Here is a 19,161-nt window from a genome sequence, read left to right on the forward strand (position 1 = left end):
TTTCTTTTTAAGATTTAAATGAAAACATCAATAAAAATAGTGACCCACATGGAAAAAATGCTTGATCTACAATAATTAATTCAGAACCAAGATTTCAATTCATCTCAACAAATGGTTGGAGAAATGATCAAACTCATTAAAGTTCTAAGGCCTTTTATTAGAAAAGAGGTTTAAAAGGGCTCCTAAGAAGTTCATTTTGGCACCCATCATATTCAAGTGGGGAGGCATAATTGTTTTTATTTTTTGAAGCAACCCCATGTCAAGAAACCTTGAAATCAGACCCAAAACCCTAAAGAAAGGGTCCACTAATCAAATTGATCTTGACCCCTAACCTAAAAAATGTACATTTTATGTAAATAACATTGGAGATTTACTAGATTCTCAATTAGTTAAAGGTGGGTAGAAATACTCTAAGGTCAATTTATTAGGTTAATGATAAAATCAAAGGGAGAAGGAGGAATGGGATGACCTTAAAATCATGAGTTTGAATGCTTCGTATTTGAGTGGGTGGAAGTTTTTCGTAAGAGTTTTTTCAAACATGTAATTCCTTTCATACTTTAAAAATTCCTTGGCCATTGCTCAATGCCATGGAGGTCCTAGTTTATGTAGTTGCAATAATTGAAGTTGGAGTAAGGTTCTATTTGTTTTTTTGACTTAAATTTTAAATAGAATTTAAAATTAGATAGTGTTTAATAATATTAAATATTAAATTATTTTTTAAAATATTTTATTTTTTATTAAATATTAAGAAGTAAAAAAAAATCAATAACTTACTTTCAATATTTAGAAAAAACAAAAAAATTTGACTTTTTCCATTTAGTTAAAAAATCTAAAAAATAACTAATAAGTTAAAAAAAAAAAACACTTTAAAATCTAAAAAAAATTGCTTTTAAAAAAAAGTTTGAAAAACAAATAACACATAACAATGTTTTTAGAAGCAAGTCTCAATTATTTTTTAATGGATTTTTATTTAAGAATTTAAATATAAAAAATAATTTTTCCACGTTCATTCTTTATTAAGGTATCATTATTTTATGTACAATTTATAAGTTTTTAAAGAATCATAATATATTTTAAAATGATATGCAAAAAGCATTTGAAAGCATATCAAATTGGTTCTTAAAAATAATATATTGTTTAAAAATAATTCTTCAACAAAAATTGTTTTCTTAAGTGATATTTTATGACACTTTTGTTGATAGTTGTTTTATTAAAAGCACTTTTAATTTTATAAAGAAATATTCATAGATTTTCCTTTTTTTTCTAATTAAAATACAATTAATGAATAAACCACTAAAAATTGGATAGATAAATGATTACTTGGTAATTATTACCATAGAAATAGTCAAGGTTGTTGTGCATGCACATGGAGGAAAATTGAGAGAGAAAATTGCCTGATTTTCTACATATTTTTTTTATGTCTTTATTAAGGAAAAGCATAGAGTTTTCATGTGGACTATTTTTTTATGCATGGAAAATTCACTTTATTTACATAGTCAAAGTTTATGTTTGGCTTGTGGAAAATACTAAGAAAAAAATATTAAAAAAATGATTTTTATTTTTTATTTTTTTATATTTGATTTCATGATGAGAAATGTCTAATAAAATAAAATATAATTATAATTAGTTACAAATTTATATATTTTAAAATTATTTAATTTTTATATAATAAAATAAAATAAATGAAATAAGTTTGAAGAAATATATAAATATTTTTTATTTTTTTCATTTTTTTATATTTTCTTTTCCTTCAAATTTTTGGAAACTAAACATAACTAAAAGAAAATAAAAACAAACTCTTCTTGCTTTCAAGCTAAAAGACATAAAATACTAGATGTATATTAGTTATAGTTTGGGAGTGAATCTAAAAGGATATGAAAATTGTTTTTTAGCCAAGCAATAAATTACTTTAATTAATATTATTGAAAATACTATAAAAATAAATTTTCTTTTAATTATTTCTTAAATATTTTATCCATTTAAAAAAATGCAAAAACGTAATAACTGATTATGAGTTTAAACTTAACATCAAAATCATGATTTAGAAGCAATAATTTGTCTTGTTTTTATTTTTGTTTATAATCTATGTAGAAAATTATTATGTTAAAATGGATTAGAATTATGAAAATGTTTCAAAACAAAAATGAATTTGAGGTTTCAAAATGGTTGTTAAAATAAGTTTGATAATTAGAAAATTGAAAAGATACTATATTTTCACGTAATATCTTTTATTTATTTTTATTTGTTTTTTTATCTATTATTTTAAAAAATAATTATATAAATATGAAAAGTAATTAGATAAAAAGGATAAAAATTGTTTTTGAAAACATGTTCAAAAATTTAGAAAATAGATTAGAGGCATTTCGCATTCTTAGTGGGGTACAATGAAAGAGAGAGTTGGTGAGGAAAGGACAGTGGAGCAAAGAAAGAGAAAAAGGGGGAAAAAACAGAGGTTGGTGAGCACTTCTCCGTTATATATATAACGGCCACCCAAAGCAGCTCATGCCCACACCCCCCATCTTCTTCTTCTTCTTGTGATTCTGGTTCTTGGGTTTTTCTTTCTTGTTGAAATTGAATATGGGTTCGACCAGTATGACCCCAACAACTATCCTAGAGTCAGATGAGGAGGCATCTCTGTTTTCCATGCAGCTCGTCAGTGCCTCAGTTCTTCCCATGGTCCTCAAATCAGCTTTGGAGCTCGACCTTCTTGAGATAATCGCCAAGGCTGGCCCTGGGGCGTTTGTCTCCACTTCTGAGATTGCTGCTCAGCTCCCCACCCACAACCCAGAAGCCCCTGTCATGCTGGACCGTATCCTCCGCCTTCTTGCCACCTATGCTGTGGTCAAGTGCTCTCTTCGCAACCTCCCTGATGGAGGGGTTGAGAGGCTCTATGGGCTCGCCCCTGTCTGCAAGTACTTGACTAGGAACGAAGATGGGGTGTCTGTAGCCCCTCTTCTCCTCATGAATCAGGACAAGGTCCTCATGGAGAGCTGGTATCAATCCATTTTTTCCTCATCTTTCTCCTTCTCTAGATCCCCATTTTCTCTCCTCATTTTCTTATCCTAAAAGGAAATATTTTAAAGATTAATTGATTCAAAGGAAGGAAATGATACCAAAATTTGTAAATCTAACACATCAAGATTTTGTGAAATTTTTTTTAGTTTTATTCCTTTCTTTTATGAAGCATTGAATAGTGAAGCAATGGTTTGTGGTTTCGTGTGGAGAAGAAATTGAAAGAGATTTTCAAAGCAAAAAGTATAATAAATTTGTTGTGATGTGTTCTTAAATAATTCCAACAGACGTGCACCACAAATTCCTTGAAGCTTGAGAATTGACACCCACTACACCCACCAAGAACCCACTCTTGTTGGTTTTCACATTTTCTGTTCTCTTGTTTTGGTGTTGGATGTGGATGTGGACCTGTACATCTCTCTAACCCATTGTTTTTTAATTTTATTCTTCACCCATCAGTTGGTAGATCATGTGCTTGTGAACTAACCAAACCCAGTTCCATATTTTTCTTCATTTTATTCTTCTTTTTTCACATGATTTGACCAAGAGAATGGAGTTGAACCCCATTATGTGTGGGTCCACTGTAGAATGAGTAAACATAGATTGGAATAGTTGTTCATACCAATCATTGAAGCCTAGTTTTCTTTTGTTAGCTTTGGTTCTTGATTGGATTCAACAACTTGTAGAGGAAAAATTAGGTCTTGTAGGTTCTGTGGTAGGTGAAGATTGATTGGTATTCTTCTTTGTGCTAATTGTAGGTACTATTTGAAAGACGCAGTTCTTGATGGTGGAATCCCCTTCAACAAAGCCTATGGAATGACTGCCTTTGAGTATCATGGCACAGATCCTAGATTCAACAAGGTGTTCAACAATGGAATGTCTGGTCATTCCACCATTACCATGAAGAAAATTCTTGAAGCCTACAAGGGTTTTGAGGGCCTCACCTCAATTGTTGATGTTGGTGGTGGGACCGGAGCCACCCTTAACATGATCATATCCAAATACCCCACTATTAAGGGCATTAACTTTGACCTGCCTCATGTCATTGATGATGCCCCATCTTATCCTGGTACATTTCCACATCATTCTACAATTAATTCATCTGCATACCATCCTTCAAAGATAGTCATGGAGCTATCATTCTGATTGGCCAAAAGAGGGTTGAGTTTTAGTGGCAGAGTTGAAACCCCACTAACCATTTCCAATGATCTGCTGAGCTAGTGGATCTTATCCCTATGATCATCTTGTTCCTCTTATCAGTTTCTGTGGTTGAATTTGGCTGCAGGTGTGGAGAATGTTGGGGGAGATATGTTTGTGAGTGTCCCAAAGGGAGATGCCATCTTCATGAAGGTGAATTTGTGTTCTTTATATATCCTTTACTCTGTTACCTTCCGTATAGTCAAATTGGCATACTAGCATCTCAGTGGGAGCCAGTTATGAGAAAAGGGATGATGATCAACTTGTGGGTGTGCTTCCAAAGAGATTGAAGACATAGCTTTTTGAGATTGAATATGGTCCATATGAAATCACTACTAAATGATAATTAGCCTCTAAGATCATATTGATTCTACCTTCGATTATGCTAATGACCCGTCAAAATGAACATAAGATGAGGTCATACGAGATAGCAAGATGTGGTATATCTTGTACCTTCAATTATGCTAATGGATGTAAATTGTCTTCCTGCAGTGGATATGCCATGATTGGAGTGATGCTCATTGCTTGAAGTTCTTGAAGAACTGCTATCAGGCACTTCCAGACAATGGGAAGGTAATTGTTGCTGAATGCATCCTTCCTGTGGCCCCAGACACCAGCCTAGCCACCAAGGGTGTCGTCCATATTGACGTTATCATGTTGGCTCATAACCCTGGTGGAAAAGAGAGGACCGAGAAAGAATTCGAAGCCTTGGCCAAGGGAGCTGGATTCCAAGGCTTCAAGGTAGTGTGTTGTGCCTTCAACACTTGGATCATGGAATTTTGTAAAACTGCTTGAGTCTCTAGCTTGGTATCCATTGCAAGTTGTCTGCGAGTTTCCTGATTCTATATTGTCTCTTCTTTCACAAGTGGCTTTATACTGTGTATGAAGTTGTTATACAATGGAATAAGAAGCTAATTTTGTCAAATGAGATTAATATATAAAATAATGAAATTAAAATATAAAATAATAAAATTAAACTCGAGTATAAAGTAAATGAGAATTAATCTCTTTCGTATTTATTAACATAAAAAAAATAAAAAAATAAAAAAATAAAAAAATTTTGGTTTTTTTGTCTTATTCAAATATCCTATTGACCCAACGACTCTTTTTGGGGCTTCTAGTGGAGTCTACTTGGCCCATAAAAATTGTACACGTCACCTATTAATCATATACACATCATTCAATTTGCTTATGTCATTGCAGATTCTAAATCCATTGTCAATTAAAAACACTATAAAATTGGTGATATCAACCCCACACCGTTTAATGTCGTCATCACCGTCCAAAAGTAAGACTTTTGGAGCTATTAGCAGCTCAAAAGCATAAAAAATTGGTCAACATATTTAATAAGGTAGTTCATCACTTGCGTTATCAAAGATATACCTAAATTTCATTACTATTTTCATTTGTAATTCAGTCGTTGTGGCCTTTTTTTCTATATATTTTCTATCAACAACCAAATATATTCATATATTTTAAGAATTTAAAATTTGATTTTAATATAATACCTAATTAATAGCATAATATTTTTTGAATAACTATTACACGAGACTTTCAAGCCAATTATACTTTTTCAGTAACATATTGAAAAGACATCATTTGCATACTAGGTTTTGACTACAGATCCATATATCTATATCTCGTGATACTTAAAAGTGTTTTTAATAAAAATATTTTTTATTAAAAGTATTTTTAGGAGAATCATCTATAAGTATTTCTCTAAAAAATGTTATAAGTGATTTTTCATAATTTTAAAATATTTCCTAAATTTTATCAAATTCTTCATTTATTATTTTAAAAACACTTTTTAAAATAATAACGTTTCTTAGGATCACTGTCAGACAGACTCTTAATTTTATTTATTTGTATATCATATAATAATATAGGTTTTATCATATAGATTTAACAACTCAAATATGCAATTCAATAGATATAATTTCAGTATTTTTCATTTTCTATTATATAAATATGAAAGGACAATCAGACAACAAAAATAGAATAAAAATGGTAATGGCATTTTTCTTATTTTGATGTGTTTGGTTTCAATATTCTAGATATCGATAAAATCCAAATATAGGAGCATAATAAAAATATGTATCACGTGGGTAACTTTAAGAGATTCTCTATATCAAATTCATTAAGTTAAGAATTAAGGTGTTACCTTTTGATAAACTACATGGCCCATGAGATTTTGACCCCAAAATTTGCAATATCACTAAGGTAACAATAAAAGATAAAATGGAATCTATTTCCCCACATTATTCGTTTAATGTACTTAATTATCTATCATATAAAATTTTATTTCTTTTCATTGTCTATGATTTGATATCAAGTATTTATATCATATCATATAACGTAAATTTTTTCTTATATTTATGATTTAATATTTTGCTTAGATATAATTAACTATAGTTCATTACTATAAATATAAGAAAATAAAATAACATGGTCGAGTTTCGTTCATTGTACTTGATATATTATGAAATTTATAATATCATAATTTATCATTTCATGTGATCATCAAAACCATCAGTATAGAATATGTGCATTATAGTAAATAAAATTCTTGATAGTACATACAAAACAAGAAGACGATAAAAATCTTTTGTTTGTTTCATATTTAATTTACAACATTTATGACTTGGAAGGGTTTTTTAAACATTAAAATTAAGATTTTATACAAGTTTCCACGTTTGTTTGTATGATTTTTTTTTTACACTAATTACTTTTGTTTTTGTTCTTAAAAACAAGAAGAGTTCGAGATTTGTATATACAAAACAAGAAAATAATGATTTTTATATTCCACTTACAAGACTCATTCATAGTTGCAGAGGTCACATGAATAATTGTTGATGATATCACAAGGGACAAGTGGGGTATGTCCTTGTGGCTGTTTATGTCAATATCCTCTGCATGTTGACTTCTCCAATTGATGATTGAAAGATCACATGCCTAGTTGCAGGAGTGGAAACCTTCAGCATGGTGGCTGCCTCATTCTATGACCTTTCAAAGATTACTCCCATTAAAACCTAACATCAAAATGATTGAAATTGGCTTATTAAAAAACAGTGATCATTGGTCATGTATGTAACCAACCCTCTTGCATGAGTTTTGGGCTCAATTCCCATGTTTTTCTCAACGTGTAGTGGGGGAAAACATACTCCATCATGACATTCACATTGCAAGAGATCATCACTTACCCAAGTTTTCTGATTAATTAGTGATAGCCGTTTTGTTGGATGCAATCTTTTAAGAATTACATCGATGGTGATTAAATTGAAAAAGTTATTGATTCACGGTTAACTGCTTAAACCAGTGGTTAGAGCAGTTGAACTGGTGATGTCATAAATAATAATTTATATATTATATAAAATTTTAGATAATTATAAGAAATTAAAATTATATATAATTAAAAATTTTGATAATATTTTATTTTTATATTTAACATATCAAATTAAATGAAGAGAAATATAAATATATTAATATTTTAAATTTTATTAAATAGAACATTTATAATATTTAAATATAAAGATATATTTAAAATGAAAAAAATATATAATATTTAATTTTATTTGCATGTCTTTTGTATTTTGTTATTTTGAAATTATTATATTAATTACTTTATATTATTTTTATAATTACATTATATAATTGTTATAAAAATAAATGTTAAAGTATTTTTTACTTTTATACAATAAAAATTTGAAAAAAAACAATAATTTTTTTTTTATATATTTTTATTTACAAATATAATATAATGAAGAAACTTCATAGCTTAATGGTTAAGTTTTAATTTTTACACATGAAGGTCTCAGCTCAAGCTCTCTAGTTTGCAAAATTTTTTTCTTTCTCACAAACTAATCCCACATTGAAAATGGATTATAAAAAAAAGAAAGAAAGAATTGTGGGGTATAAAAGACATGCAATAACCATTAATTTGTAAGACTAAAAGCTTATTGAGCTTGATGACAAATGAGTTGGATATGCTCCTCATGGAGTGATCTAGCTTCCTTAGAAAACGTTGTCGTTTTGGTGTAAAATGCATCAAAATATTTTCTTGGCTTTAAAAAAAAAAAGGCTTAAAAAAAAGGTTTTTTTGGCTTTAAAAAAAAAAAGGTTGAACCATCTAGTTTGAAGGGAATTGACCGGTTTATTTGGTTTGTCAGTTTGACCGTTAGTTCAACTGGTCTGATTTCGGTTCAACCCTTGACTGACTTAATTAGTTGAATCGAAACAAAATCGTGATTGGTTGGCGGTCAGATTGATCAAACCGGTCAGTCTTATTCAATTTTTAAAACCATGGTTGGATGAACATTTCTGATAACTTCATCTCAAGTCTTTCTTCTGATAATTAATCCTTGTCAATATGAATTGAAACTCATCCAAAAGTTATAAATGGAGATTTGGAATGGTTTGCCACAATTCTTCCCTGTCGCCATCGTTTTTGGACACATTCCATGAGCAAACCATGTCCACAACTTGTCTTTTCATTTTCCTTCATCATGATGATCACATATATAAAATTAGTCTCGTCACATGAAAAAGCATTACCCCTTTGATGTCATTTTTAGAGCATGTTTGACCATATTTTTAATCAAAATATTTTTTGAAAGTGTTTTTAAGAGAATCACCTATCAATAGTTTCTTCAAAAGACTATAAATGATTTTCTAACACTATAAATGATTTTTCACATTTTTATGAGTATTTCTAAATTTTTTTGAAATATCTATTTTTTTTTTCAAAAACACCTTTTACACTAAAAATATTTCCTAAAATCATTGTCAAATAGTCTCTTACTATAAAAAAAATCTTCTGAATCAAAATTAGTATAAAATTAACATATTGGAACTAACTACAATTACTTTTGATTAGAAATATTTGATTATCTCACGAGTATATATACTAGCTACCTTAATAATTTTCAATAATTTTGGTAGGTCCTACTATATATGTATACTTTTGCTTTCAAGATTTTTCTAGTACAAGCTTTCTAAGTAGAACCATTCCATTATAGGGTGATCATTTTGTCTTTAAAAGGATATAAAACTAAGAAAATTGTGACGAGAGACTTTAACAATAAACAAGAATGTTTGATTGTATGGAAGTTTCGACCACTATTTAGCTCAACATAATAGATGATGATCTTCTAGATGTGAAAATATTCATTCTCCTTTATTTCAGTTATCCAAAAAACCTCATTTTTATCATTTTGTTTTAAGGTATGTTTGATTCTTGGAGTATTGTAAGATAAAAAAAAAAAGTGAAAAGAATAAAAAAATTTAAAGGTCATAAATTATTCTTATATATTATTTCAAATTCATTTCACTTATCTTAATTTTTTCATAAAAATTAAATAATTTAAAAATATATAAATTTTTAATCAAATTTAAATATATTTAATTTTTATTCTATATTTTTTTATATTACAACCAAACACAAGAAAATTGTTCTTCTTAATAATTTGTTTATTTTTCTCATACTATCCCGAACACAAGTAAGTCTATCTAAAAGAGTGATTATGACTTGATTACATGTGTGACGAAAATACAATACTATTTCGTGTTAGAGCTACAACTTGATTATATGAGGGTCAAATTTTAAATATTTATTTTTTATTTTTATGAATATTTAAGTTTATTAAAAATTACTTTTAGGTAATTTAAAAATATATATAAATTACCTTAAATGCAATTTGTCTTCACAAATAATGAAGTTCAATGCACATCGAAAAAAGGTGAATCTTTTGCTTCCATGATATATATAACTGAAAAATTAGTTCACGTGTCAAATATATATATATAAAGTCATCATCCATTATCAACCACACAAATGCCACCGACCGCCCACCCTTGTTGACGCCTCCCTATAGCACGCCGTGGACAGCATGACAAGATTTCTAACAGACCACCCACCCTTGTTGACGCCTCTCTATAGCATGTCGTGGACACCATAACAAGGTTTCTACCGACGGCATATCATTCCGCATCGTCATCTCCACATTCCCAAGGCAAGCTTTATATATATACATAACAAAAAAAAAAAAAAAAAAACACTTATAGGTTGAGGTGAAGACTTCTCACGAAAATTCGAGCCAAGAGATCAAAGAATTTTTTAAAAGAATTAAAATTGGCTCTCAAATTGATTGAAAAATACTCAAAAAATCAAGTCAAGTTACTCAATTATTGTTCCTTCCGTGTGTGTGTCTATATATATATATATGATTGAATGTGTAAAACAAGAAATGAAAATGAAAAGGAGTTTGAAAAAAAGTAGGAATGAAATAATTTTTTGAAAAAATTGAAAATTTTCTATTAAAGTATTTCTTTGAAATAAAAATAAAAATTACTCGGGACTCAAGGTGAACATATGACAATACATGTACATGATGTGTCTTATAAGAGGTATTTGTAGACATAAAAAATTTTAGTGGATTAAATTACTACTAATTTTATCTTCAAAATGAATAAATAATAATAATAATAATAATAATAATAATAATAATAATAATAGATATATCTAATCTCCAACTATAAAAATGATAATAATAATAATAAGAAAATTATTATTATTTTATTGCCAAAAGAATTACTACATGTAATATTTGAGTCGTTCTTCAAGTTGTGGTCAAAGTTAAAGAATCGGAGGGAGGAAAATATTCTTTTATAAAAAATATTATATTTGAGATTGTATTCATAATATTTTCAATTTTAATAAATTTTTTATTTATATTATTTTTCTATTTATTTTGCAAATTTCATAGGACTTTTATGAAATTTGTGTGTACAGTTACTTCAAAGTCATTTAATTTATTTTAACTCTTTAATAAAAATTAAATAATTTAAAAATATATAAATTTTTAATCAATTTTAAATATATTTGCTTTTCTTTAATATTTTTCGTATCACCGACAGAAAAAAGTAGTTCTCCTTAATAATTTTTTTATTTGTCTCATACTCTCCCAAACCAGACAGAGGGTTAATGACCTCTACCAAGATGAGATAATGCAAATATGAATATGTGGCTAAAAGAGGAGCTATGGAGTCAACCCAAGATGCTCCACATGCCTTTCATTTATGTATTAGTACAAGTGATTATATTCATCTTCCAAGAAGCTACTAAGCCTATGTAGGAGAGTGGTTATGATTTGATTACATGTGCATCGAAAATATGATACAGTTTCGTGTTAGGGTTACGACTTAATTACATGAGGATTAAATTTTAAATATTAATTTTTTTTATAGATATTTAAGTTAATTAAAAATTCTATCTCAAATATTAAGATAATTTTTTTATAAAAATAATAAATTACCTGAAATAAAATTTGTCTTTCGTGACGATGAAGGTCAACACTTATTCGAAAAAGGTGAATCTTTTTCTTCTTGAAAGGAAAAAAAAAAAAAAGTTAGCAAAAAAAAGGATTTGAGTAAAGAGAACACTAGTCAAAAAATATATATATATAAAACGCCATAATGGATAATCCAAAGCAGCTATCAAGCCCAGCCAAAGCAGGCTTTCCCACTGAAAGAAGGCAAAACGCATATGCGCCTGAAAAAGTGTGTTAACGCGTCAAAGGTCGTAATGGATCATCCAAATCAGCTATCAAGCCCAGCCAAAGCAGGCTACCCCACTGAAAGAAGACAACGCATTCAATGAATTAATGAAAAATTATGTGAGCCCTCCATTATAAAGCCAATGCAACTCACTGCCAAAGGCACTCTTCATTCCATTGAACAGAGCTTGACTCTTCTATTCAACATGGAGTCCACCCTTGCATTCAACAGCGGTTCGAACAGTATGAACCAAAGTTTTTCTTCTTCTGCCGAGTTCAATTCCCCCGTCCCAGAAACTATCCCAAAGTCAGAGGAAGATACGTTTGTGTTTGCCACTCTTCTCACCAGTGCCTCAGCTCTCCCCATGGCCCTCAAATCAGCTTTGGAGCTCGACCTTCTTGAGATAATCGCCAAGGCTGGCCCTGGGGCGTTTGTCTCCACTTCTGAGATTGCTGCTCAGATCACCAAACGCAACCCAAAAGCCCCTGTCATGCTGGACCGTATCCTCCGCCTTCTTGCCACCTATGATGTGGTCAAGTGCTCTCTCCGCGACAGCCCTGATGGAGGGGTTGAGAGGCTCTATGGGCTCGGCCCTGTCTGCAAGTACTTGACTAGGAACGAAGATGGGGTGTCTGTAGCCCCTCTTCTCCTCATGAATCAGGACAAGGTCCCCATGGAGAGCTGGTATCAGTCCATCTTTTCGTCATCGTTCTCTTTCTCTAGCTCCCCATTTTCTCTCCTCCATATTTTCTTATTCTAAAAGGAAACATTTCAAGGATTAAACCAAAATTCGGAAATCCAACACATCTTTTATTTTTATTTTTTGACATAAATACCTTTCTAACATTATTTACATTCAAGTTGCTTTAAAAAGAAAAGCTTATTTTTTAAAAAAATAAAAAATAAAATTGAAGGTATTTTTGTGTTGGGTATTTTTTAGATTGAAAAAATGTGAAAAATTAGATTTATAAATTAGGGATTAGTTCATCATTTTAATCAAATAACCCATATTTTTACCTAATGATCTAATCTAGCAATTTAATCTTAGAAGATTTTGTAACAAATTTTTTTTTTTATTCCTTTCTTTTATGAAGCATTGAATAGTGAGGCAATGGTTTGAGGTTTCGTGTGGAGAAGAAATTGAAAGAGATTTTCAAAGCAAAAGGTAAAATAAATTTGTTGTGATGTGTTTTGAAATGATTCCAAAAAGATGGGCACCCACTACACCCACCAAGAACCCACTCTAGTATGTTTTTACATTTTCTTCTCTTGTTTTGGATGTGGATGTGGGCATCTCTCTAACCCTCTGTTTTGTTGATTTTATTCTTCACTAGATCATGTGCTTGTGAATTAACCAAACTCAGTTCCATATTTTTCTTCATTTTGTTCTTCTTTGTTCACATGATTTGACCAATAGAATGGAGTTGGACCCCATCATGTTTGGGTCCACCGTAGAATAAGAAAACAGAGATTGGGACAGTTCTTCATACCAATCATGAAGCCTACTTTACTTTTGTTAGCTTTTGAAGCTTTGGTTCTTGATTGGATTCAACAACTTGTAGAGGAAAAATTAGGTCTTGTAGGTTCTGTGGTAGGCGAAGATTGATTGGTATTCTTCTTTGTGCTAATTGTAGGTACCATTTGAAAGATGCAGTTCTTGATGGTAGAATCCCCTTCAACAAAGCCTATGGATTGACTGCCTTTGAGTATCATGGCACAGATCCTAGATTCAACAAGGTATTCAACAATGGAGTGTCTGGTCATCCCACCATTACCATGAAGAAAATTCTTGAAGCCTACAAGGGTTTTGAGGGCCTCACCTCAATTGTTGATGTTGGTGGTGGGACTGGAGCCACCCTTAACATGATCATATCCAAATACCCCACTATTAAGGGCATTAACTTTGACTTGCCTCATGTTATTGATGATGCCCCATCTTATCCTGGTACATTTCCACATCATTCTACAATTAATTCATCTGCATACCATCCTTCAAAGATAGTCATGGAGCTATCATTCTGATTGGCCAAAAGAGGGTTGAGTTTTAGTGGCAGAGTTGAAACCCCACTAACCATTTCCAATGATTTGCTGAGCTATTGGATCTTATCCCTATGATGATCTTGTTCCTCCTATCAGTTTCTGTGGTTGAATCTGGCTGCAGGTGTGGAGCATGTTGGGGGAGACATGTTTGTGAGTGTCCCAAAGGGAGATGCCATCTTCATGAAGGTGAATTTGTGTTCTTTAGATAGCCTTTACTCTGTTACCTTCCATATAGCCAAATTGGCATACTAGCATCTCAGTGGGAGCCAGTTATAAGAAAAGGGATGATGATCAACTCGTGGGTGTGCTTCCAAAGAGATTGAAGACAAAGCTTTTTGAGATTGAATGTGGTCCATATGAAATTACTACTAAATGATAATTAGCCTCTAAGATCATACTGATTCTACCTTCAATTATGCTAATGACCCGTCAAACTGAACATAAGATGAAGTCACATGAGATAGCAAGATGTGGTATATTTTGTACCTTCAATTATGCTAATGGATGTAAATTGTCTTCCTGCAGTGGATGTGCTATGAGTGGGATGATGCTCATTGCTTGAAGTTCTTAGAGAATTGTTATCAGGCACTTCCAGACAATGGAAAGGTAATTGTTGCTGAGTGCATCCTTCCTGTGGTCCCAGACACCAGCCTAGCCACCAAGACTGCCGTCCATATTGACGTTATTATGTTGGCTTATAACACTGGTGGAAAAGCGAGGACCGAGAAAGAGTTCGAAGCCTTGGCCAAGGGAGCTGGATTCCAAGGCTTCAAGGTAGTGTGTTGTGCCTTCAACAGTTGGATCATGGAATTTTGTAAAAGTGCTTGAGCCTCTAGCTTGGTATCCATTGCAAGTAGTTTGTGAGTATCCTGATTCTATGCCGTGTCTTCTTTCATAAGTGGCTTCATACTGTGTATGAAGTTGTTATACAATGAAATCAGAAGCTATTTTTGTCATTTCTTATATCAAATAAGATTCTTCATGTTGATTAGTCAATCTATAATGATCTCTTCAAACCTTCAAAAGTGAAAGCGATCTTACCCTCTTTGTTCCAAAACATGGTATCAAAGCTAGAGGCCCTTAATGGGCTAATACAATTATGGGTTGTGCACATCTATTTGTTTGTCCATCTTTGGGCCTCATGGGCCCCCCAGGTTTTAAAATGAATCTAGCATCTTTTTCTATGTGTTCGTTCATTTTTGGGCCTAATAAGCCCTCAAGGTTTTAAAACGAGTTCATCTTTGGTAGTCGATGAAGGCTATCACTATGCCATTTGATAATTTTCAAGTTTTTTTGTCTTTGCATCTAAGTCACTATAATTTTGTCAAGAATTGTCTTGTTAATGGAGTGGGTAGAAAGAGATAAGGCTCCTTCCATAGCGGTGGCAATGACATGGCTATCATTAATCATTTTGTTTTTAATTTTAACCTTTACCACCACCTTGACAACCCCCCATTAGGTACAAGTTCTTAATCAATGGTTGCAAATTTATTATTAATTTACCTACCTATTTGTCTTTCCACATGGGATCCACTTGGGTGTGTGGGGTCGACCGTATTGACTTATCTATTAATTTATTTGTGATCACAATTTTTATGGTTTGCACAACGTTTTAAAAATTGGACCAGATCGACCGGTCCGACCGATCACCAGTTCGGTTCGATTCACCTCTTTGAACCGGCCAACATTTGAACCATCATCAAACCATCAAAACCGGTGGATAGACCGATCCGACCAGTTTTTAATGAATTGAACGGTTCAAATGAACTTTTTCCTTTTTGTTTATTAGCTTCCAAAACGATGCCTTCCCTTTATTCTTCCTTATTCCAAAATGTTCTCCTCCCACCCACGGTCAGTTAGGTTACAAAAAAAATTTTCAAACCTTGTCATTTTCTTCCCAATCACAATAACATATCATAACATTTTCAAAATAAAAAATAAAAATCAGGTATTCCCCTTTCAAAAGCAAACATTTAGGATTTTGAAATTGGAACTTTTAACTCAGAAAATCAAAGAAAATGAATAAGAAAAAACTCAACCCATGATCTGTTCGGAAATAAGAGGAGAAACCACCGAATGATGAGGGCATAATTTAGGATTTACTTACCTGATTTTCCTGAAAATCGAGTATTACCGAATGGAGAAGCTTTGTTGTTGGCGATGCTGACTTGTCAAGTGGACTAAATCTTACAACAGTGACGTCGGCAAGGCAACCCCCTCATAGTCAGATTGCTCCCCCTCCAGTGTTGGGTCTTGCATAGTTGCAAATTTGCAATTGCATGTGGTGTCGGTGGGTCTTCACAACAGCGAGGGTAGGAGACAACAACAAAGGTGGGAGATTGGGAGTAGTAAAAAATGCTTTTTATATGTATGAGATATGATTTAATGGTAAAAATTAAAAACATTACACTTTTAAATTATTTTTTGATTTTAAAATAAGTTTTTTTATTTAAATTTTAATTTTTAAATTAAAATTATGATTTTAATTTAAATTTCTAATTTGAAACTAATTTTATGATTTTCAAATAAAATTTTAATTTTTAAATAATATATAAATTATTATTTTAATTTTTATAATTATTTTAAATTTTAATAATTTATAAATTATATATTATGACGTCATCGATTCGACTACCGATTTGACCAGTGAACCGTGAACCGATAACTTTTCCAGTTCAATGACCGGTCCGATTATGAAAACATTGGATTTTCATGCCTACTTGTTAATTTCTCCACGTGCAACTCCCATGTGAGTATGAGGCGGATTGTGTTTTTGGTTCTCTTGTCTCACATGTTAATAGTTTTGTTTTTAGTCTTCACCTTTACCATCACCACCACTAGGTTCAAGAACTTGATTTGCCTATTTGATTGTCTCTCCACATGCATTTATTTATTTGTTTATTTATTCATAATCACAAATATTGATTTATTTGTTTATATGTCTTGTCATTCCATATTCTGCATGTGTCAGTTTGGGGTTGACCATATCTCATTGTTTAGTTTCTTTGTTTATTAATAATGTTTTCACACCTGGATCAGTCATTGAAGCAGAAAAGTTATTGGTTCACGGTTCACTAGTTGGACCAACGGTCAAACCGTGGTCGAATCGATGATGTCATAAATATATAATTTATAAATTATTAAAATTTAAAATAATTATAAAAATAAAAATAATAATTTATATATTATTTAAAAATTAAAATTTTATTTAAAAATCATTAAATTAGTCTCGTAATAGTCATGATTCTTCTTTAATCATGAAAGAAAAACTCACATGCCTATTTAAAAAGAAAAAAAAAAAGGCAAAAACATGGAATGTGAGTTTTTAATTTTTTTAATTATTTATCTGTTAAAAAAAATATTTAGAAATTCTTAAATTTATTCTAATAAACTATAATTTTATTTTTATTTAATTTTAAATAAATGCTCATTATTAGTCCTTCATATTTTATTTAAACTATTAGTAGGATAAAAGAGGAAATGACAAACCCTCTGAAAATGACAAGAGTTCCCAACAAGGGCTTCTCAATTCTCAATCTCACTCTCACTCTCCACTACTCTCTCGTCTTCTTCTTCCTCCCCATTTCTTCTTCCTTCTTCTTCTATGGCTTCTCATTTCTCTCCCAAACCCAATTCTCTCTCAGTGCCACCACACTCCTATTATCTTCTCTTTCGGCAATTCCAACTCTAACACTGACAGACTCGTCGCTAGGCTCGGCTTCCAAGTCAACTTCCCCAATGGTTGTACCTTCTTCCACAAATCAAATGGTCGTCTCTCCAACGGACTCCTCATCATTGATCTTCTCTCACCTGACTTTCTTTTTCCAATGCGGGAGGGTTTGTAGGGGGGTGGGGGTTCTGTCGGCGGGAGACGGCAACGGGGGGGGGGGGGGGGGGGGGGTTCCAATGGGGTTGGGGGTGGGGGGTCCCGTTGGCGGGGGATGACGACAGTGGAAAAAAAAAATTGAATTAGACAGTTTCCCCGAACTGTCTAGTTTATTCGGTTCACCTGTCGGACCACCAATTTAACCAACCTAATTCTGGTCTGAACACTTTTTAGCCTAAATGATTGGACTAGACCGAAACCATGACCGGCCGACAATCAGACCAGCCAGTCCAATCTGATTTTTAAAACCATGTTTATTATTGAGGCAAGAAAATCGAGGTTTTTATGTAGCTTTTTTTGCATAGCTTAAGAGTTCATGTGAAAAGTAAATTGGAAAAGCTTTTTCAAAGTAAAAACATTTTACTCTTGTTGAACAAACCAAGTGGGAGATGACTAAGTAAAAAAAATAAAAAGAAAATTTTATTATCGAGCAAAATTGCACCTTGGCTTCTTCTAGAAAATAGACAAAAACAACCTTAAGTTAAACCTCTAATTCTGTCTTAAGTTTAACCCCCAACCAACTATATTCTTATTAAAGAGCATGATATACATTGTAAATTCAAATACTACAAGTTAAAAAACTTTTAGGAAAATTGATAGTTCAACATGGTATTAGAGCTTTGTTTGACAGAAGGTCATGCGTTCTTTCATTTGCATATTTGTTTACTAATTTGCAGTTGTTTATCTGTGAGATTGTATCTTTTTACATTAAACAGTATAATATATATTTGAAAAATTAGTAGTTTAACAATCTCGTCTTCTAATAACCTTTCTAGCTTCACACTTACCAACAAATAAAAATTCACTCTAAATTCGTAATTTTCAAAGTTGTTAAGCTTGCACATAAATTTTCAAGTTTTTGGTTCTCTTGTCCAAGTCATTATCCTATAAATAGAGAGCGGGTAGAAGGAGATACAACTTCTCCCGAGAAGAGGCATTGACACTTATCGTCCATACCAACCACCTCTATTAGGAAAAAAGATTTTTCATTAACTATCACAAATTTGTCATATCTATTCATTTGTAATAATAAATTTGTAAACTATTTCTCTCTTCAGGTACGAGCATGAGCACAAATGCATACCATTTAGTTTAAGCTTTTAGGAAAGTCTACTTATCTTATCATAAGTTTAAACTATTAAGAAAATCGACAAATATGTAGCATTTAGGCTAAAAAGATATTAATTTAAGCTTTTAGGAAACCTTACTTATTTGTCTCTCCAATGAAGCTTATGCTTTTAAGAGAGCTGACAAAACATGTCTTGAAAAGATGTTTGGATCATATGATATGAATGGTTTGCCCACTACTTCATATACATGAAGCTTTTAAGAAAGTTGTTTGCTTAAGAGACTAATCACATAGGGAACATTGGAATAGAGAATAAGAATAAAAAATCAATTCTATTCTTATTCATTAACATGTTTGGATTGTTTGTTAGAATGATAATAATAATAAAAAAATCATTATTATGAAA

The 19,161-nt window shown here is 31.4% G+C and overlaps 2 protein-coding genes across 2 annotated transcripts; both read left to right on the forward strand.

Moving 5' to 3' along the window:
- Positions 1-2,487: 2,487 nt before the first annotated feature.
- On the forward strand, positions 2,488-5,134 carry LOC117934093 (caffeic acid 3-O-methyltransferase). The gene is made up of 4 exons (XM_034855707.1): positions 2,488-2,993; positions 3,771-4,081; positions 4,298-4,362; positions 4,702-5,134. Exons 1-4 carry the CDS (start codon positions 2,578-2,580, stop codon positions 5,002-5,004), a joined length of 1,095 nt encoding a protein of 364 aa, XP_034711598.1. The 5' UTR covers positions 2,488-2,577; the 3' UTR covers positions 5,005-5,134.
- Positions 5,135-11,910: 6,776 nt separating this feature from the next.
- LOC117934121 (caffeic acid 3-O-methyltransferase-like) lies at positions 11,911-14,796 on the forward strand. Its single transcript, XM_034855740.1, has 4 exons — positions 11,911-12,444; positions 13,395-13,705; positions 13,922-13,986; positions 14,326-14,796. Exons 1-4 carry the CDS (start codon positions 11,966-11,968, stop codon positions 14,626-14,628), a joined length of 1,158 nt encoding a protein of 385 aa, XP_034711631.1. The 5' UTR covers positions 11,911-11,965; the 3' UTR covers positions 14,629-14,796.
- Positions 14,797-19,161: the final 4,365 nt, after the last annotated feature.

This window comes from Vitis riparia, chromosome 16 (genome assembly GCF_004353265.1).
Source record: "Vitis riparia cultivar Riparia Gloire de Montpellier isolate 1030 chromosome 16, EGFV_Vit.rip_1.0, whole genome shotgun sequence".
NCBI classification, from domain to species: domain Eukaryota; kingdom Viridiplantae; phylum Streptophyta; class Magnoliopsida; order Vitales; family Vitaceae; genus Vitis; species Vitis riparia.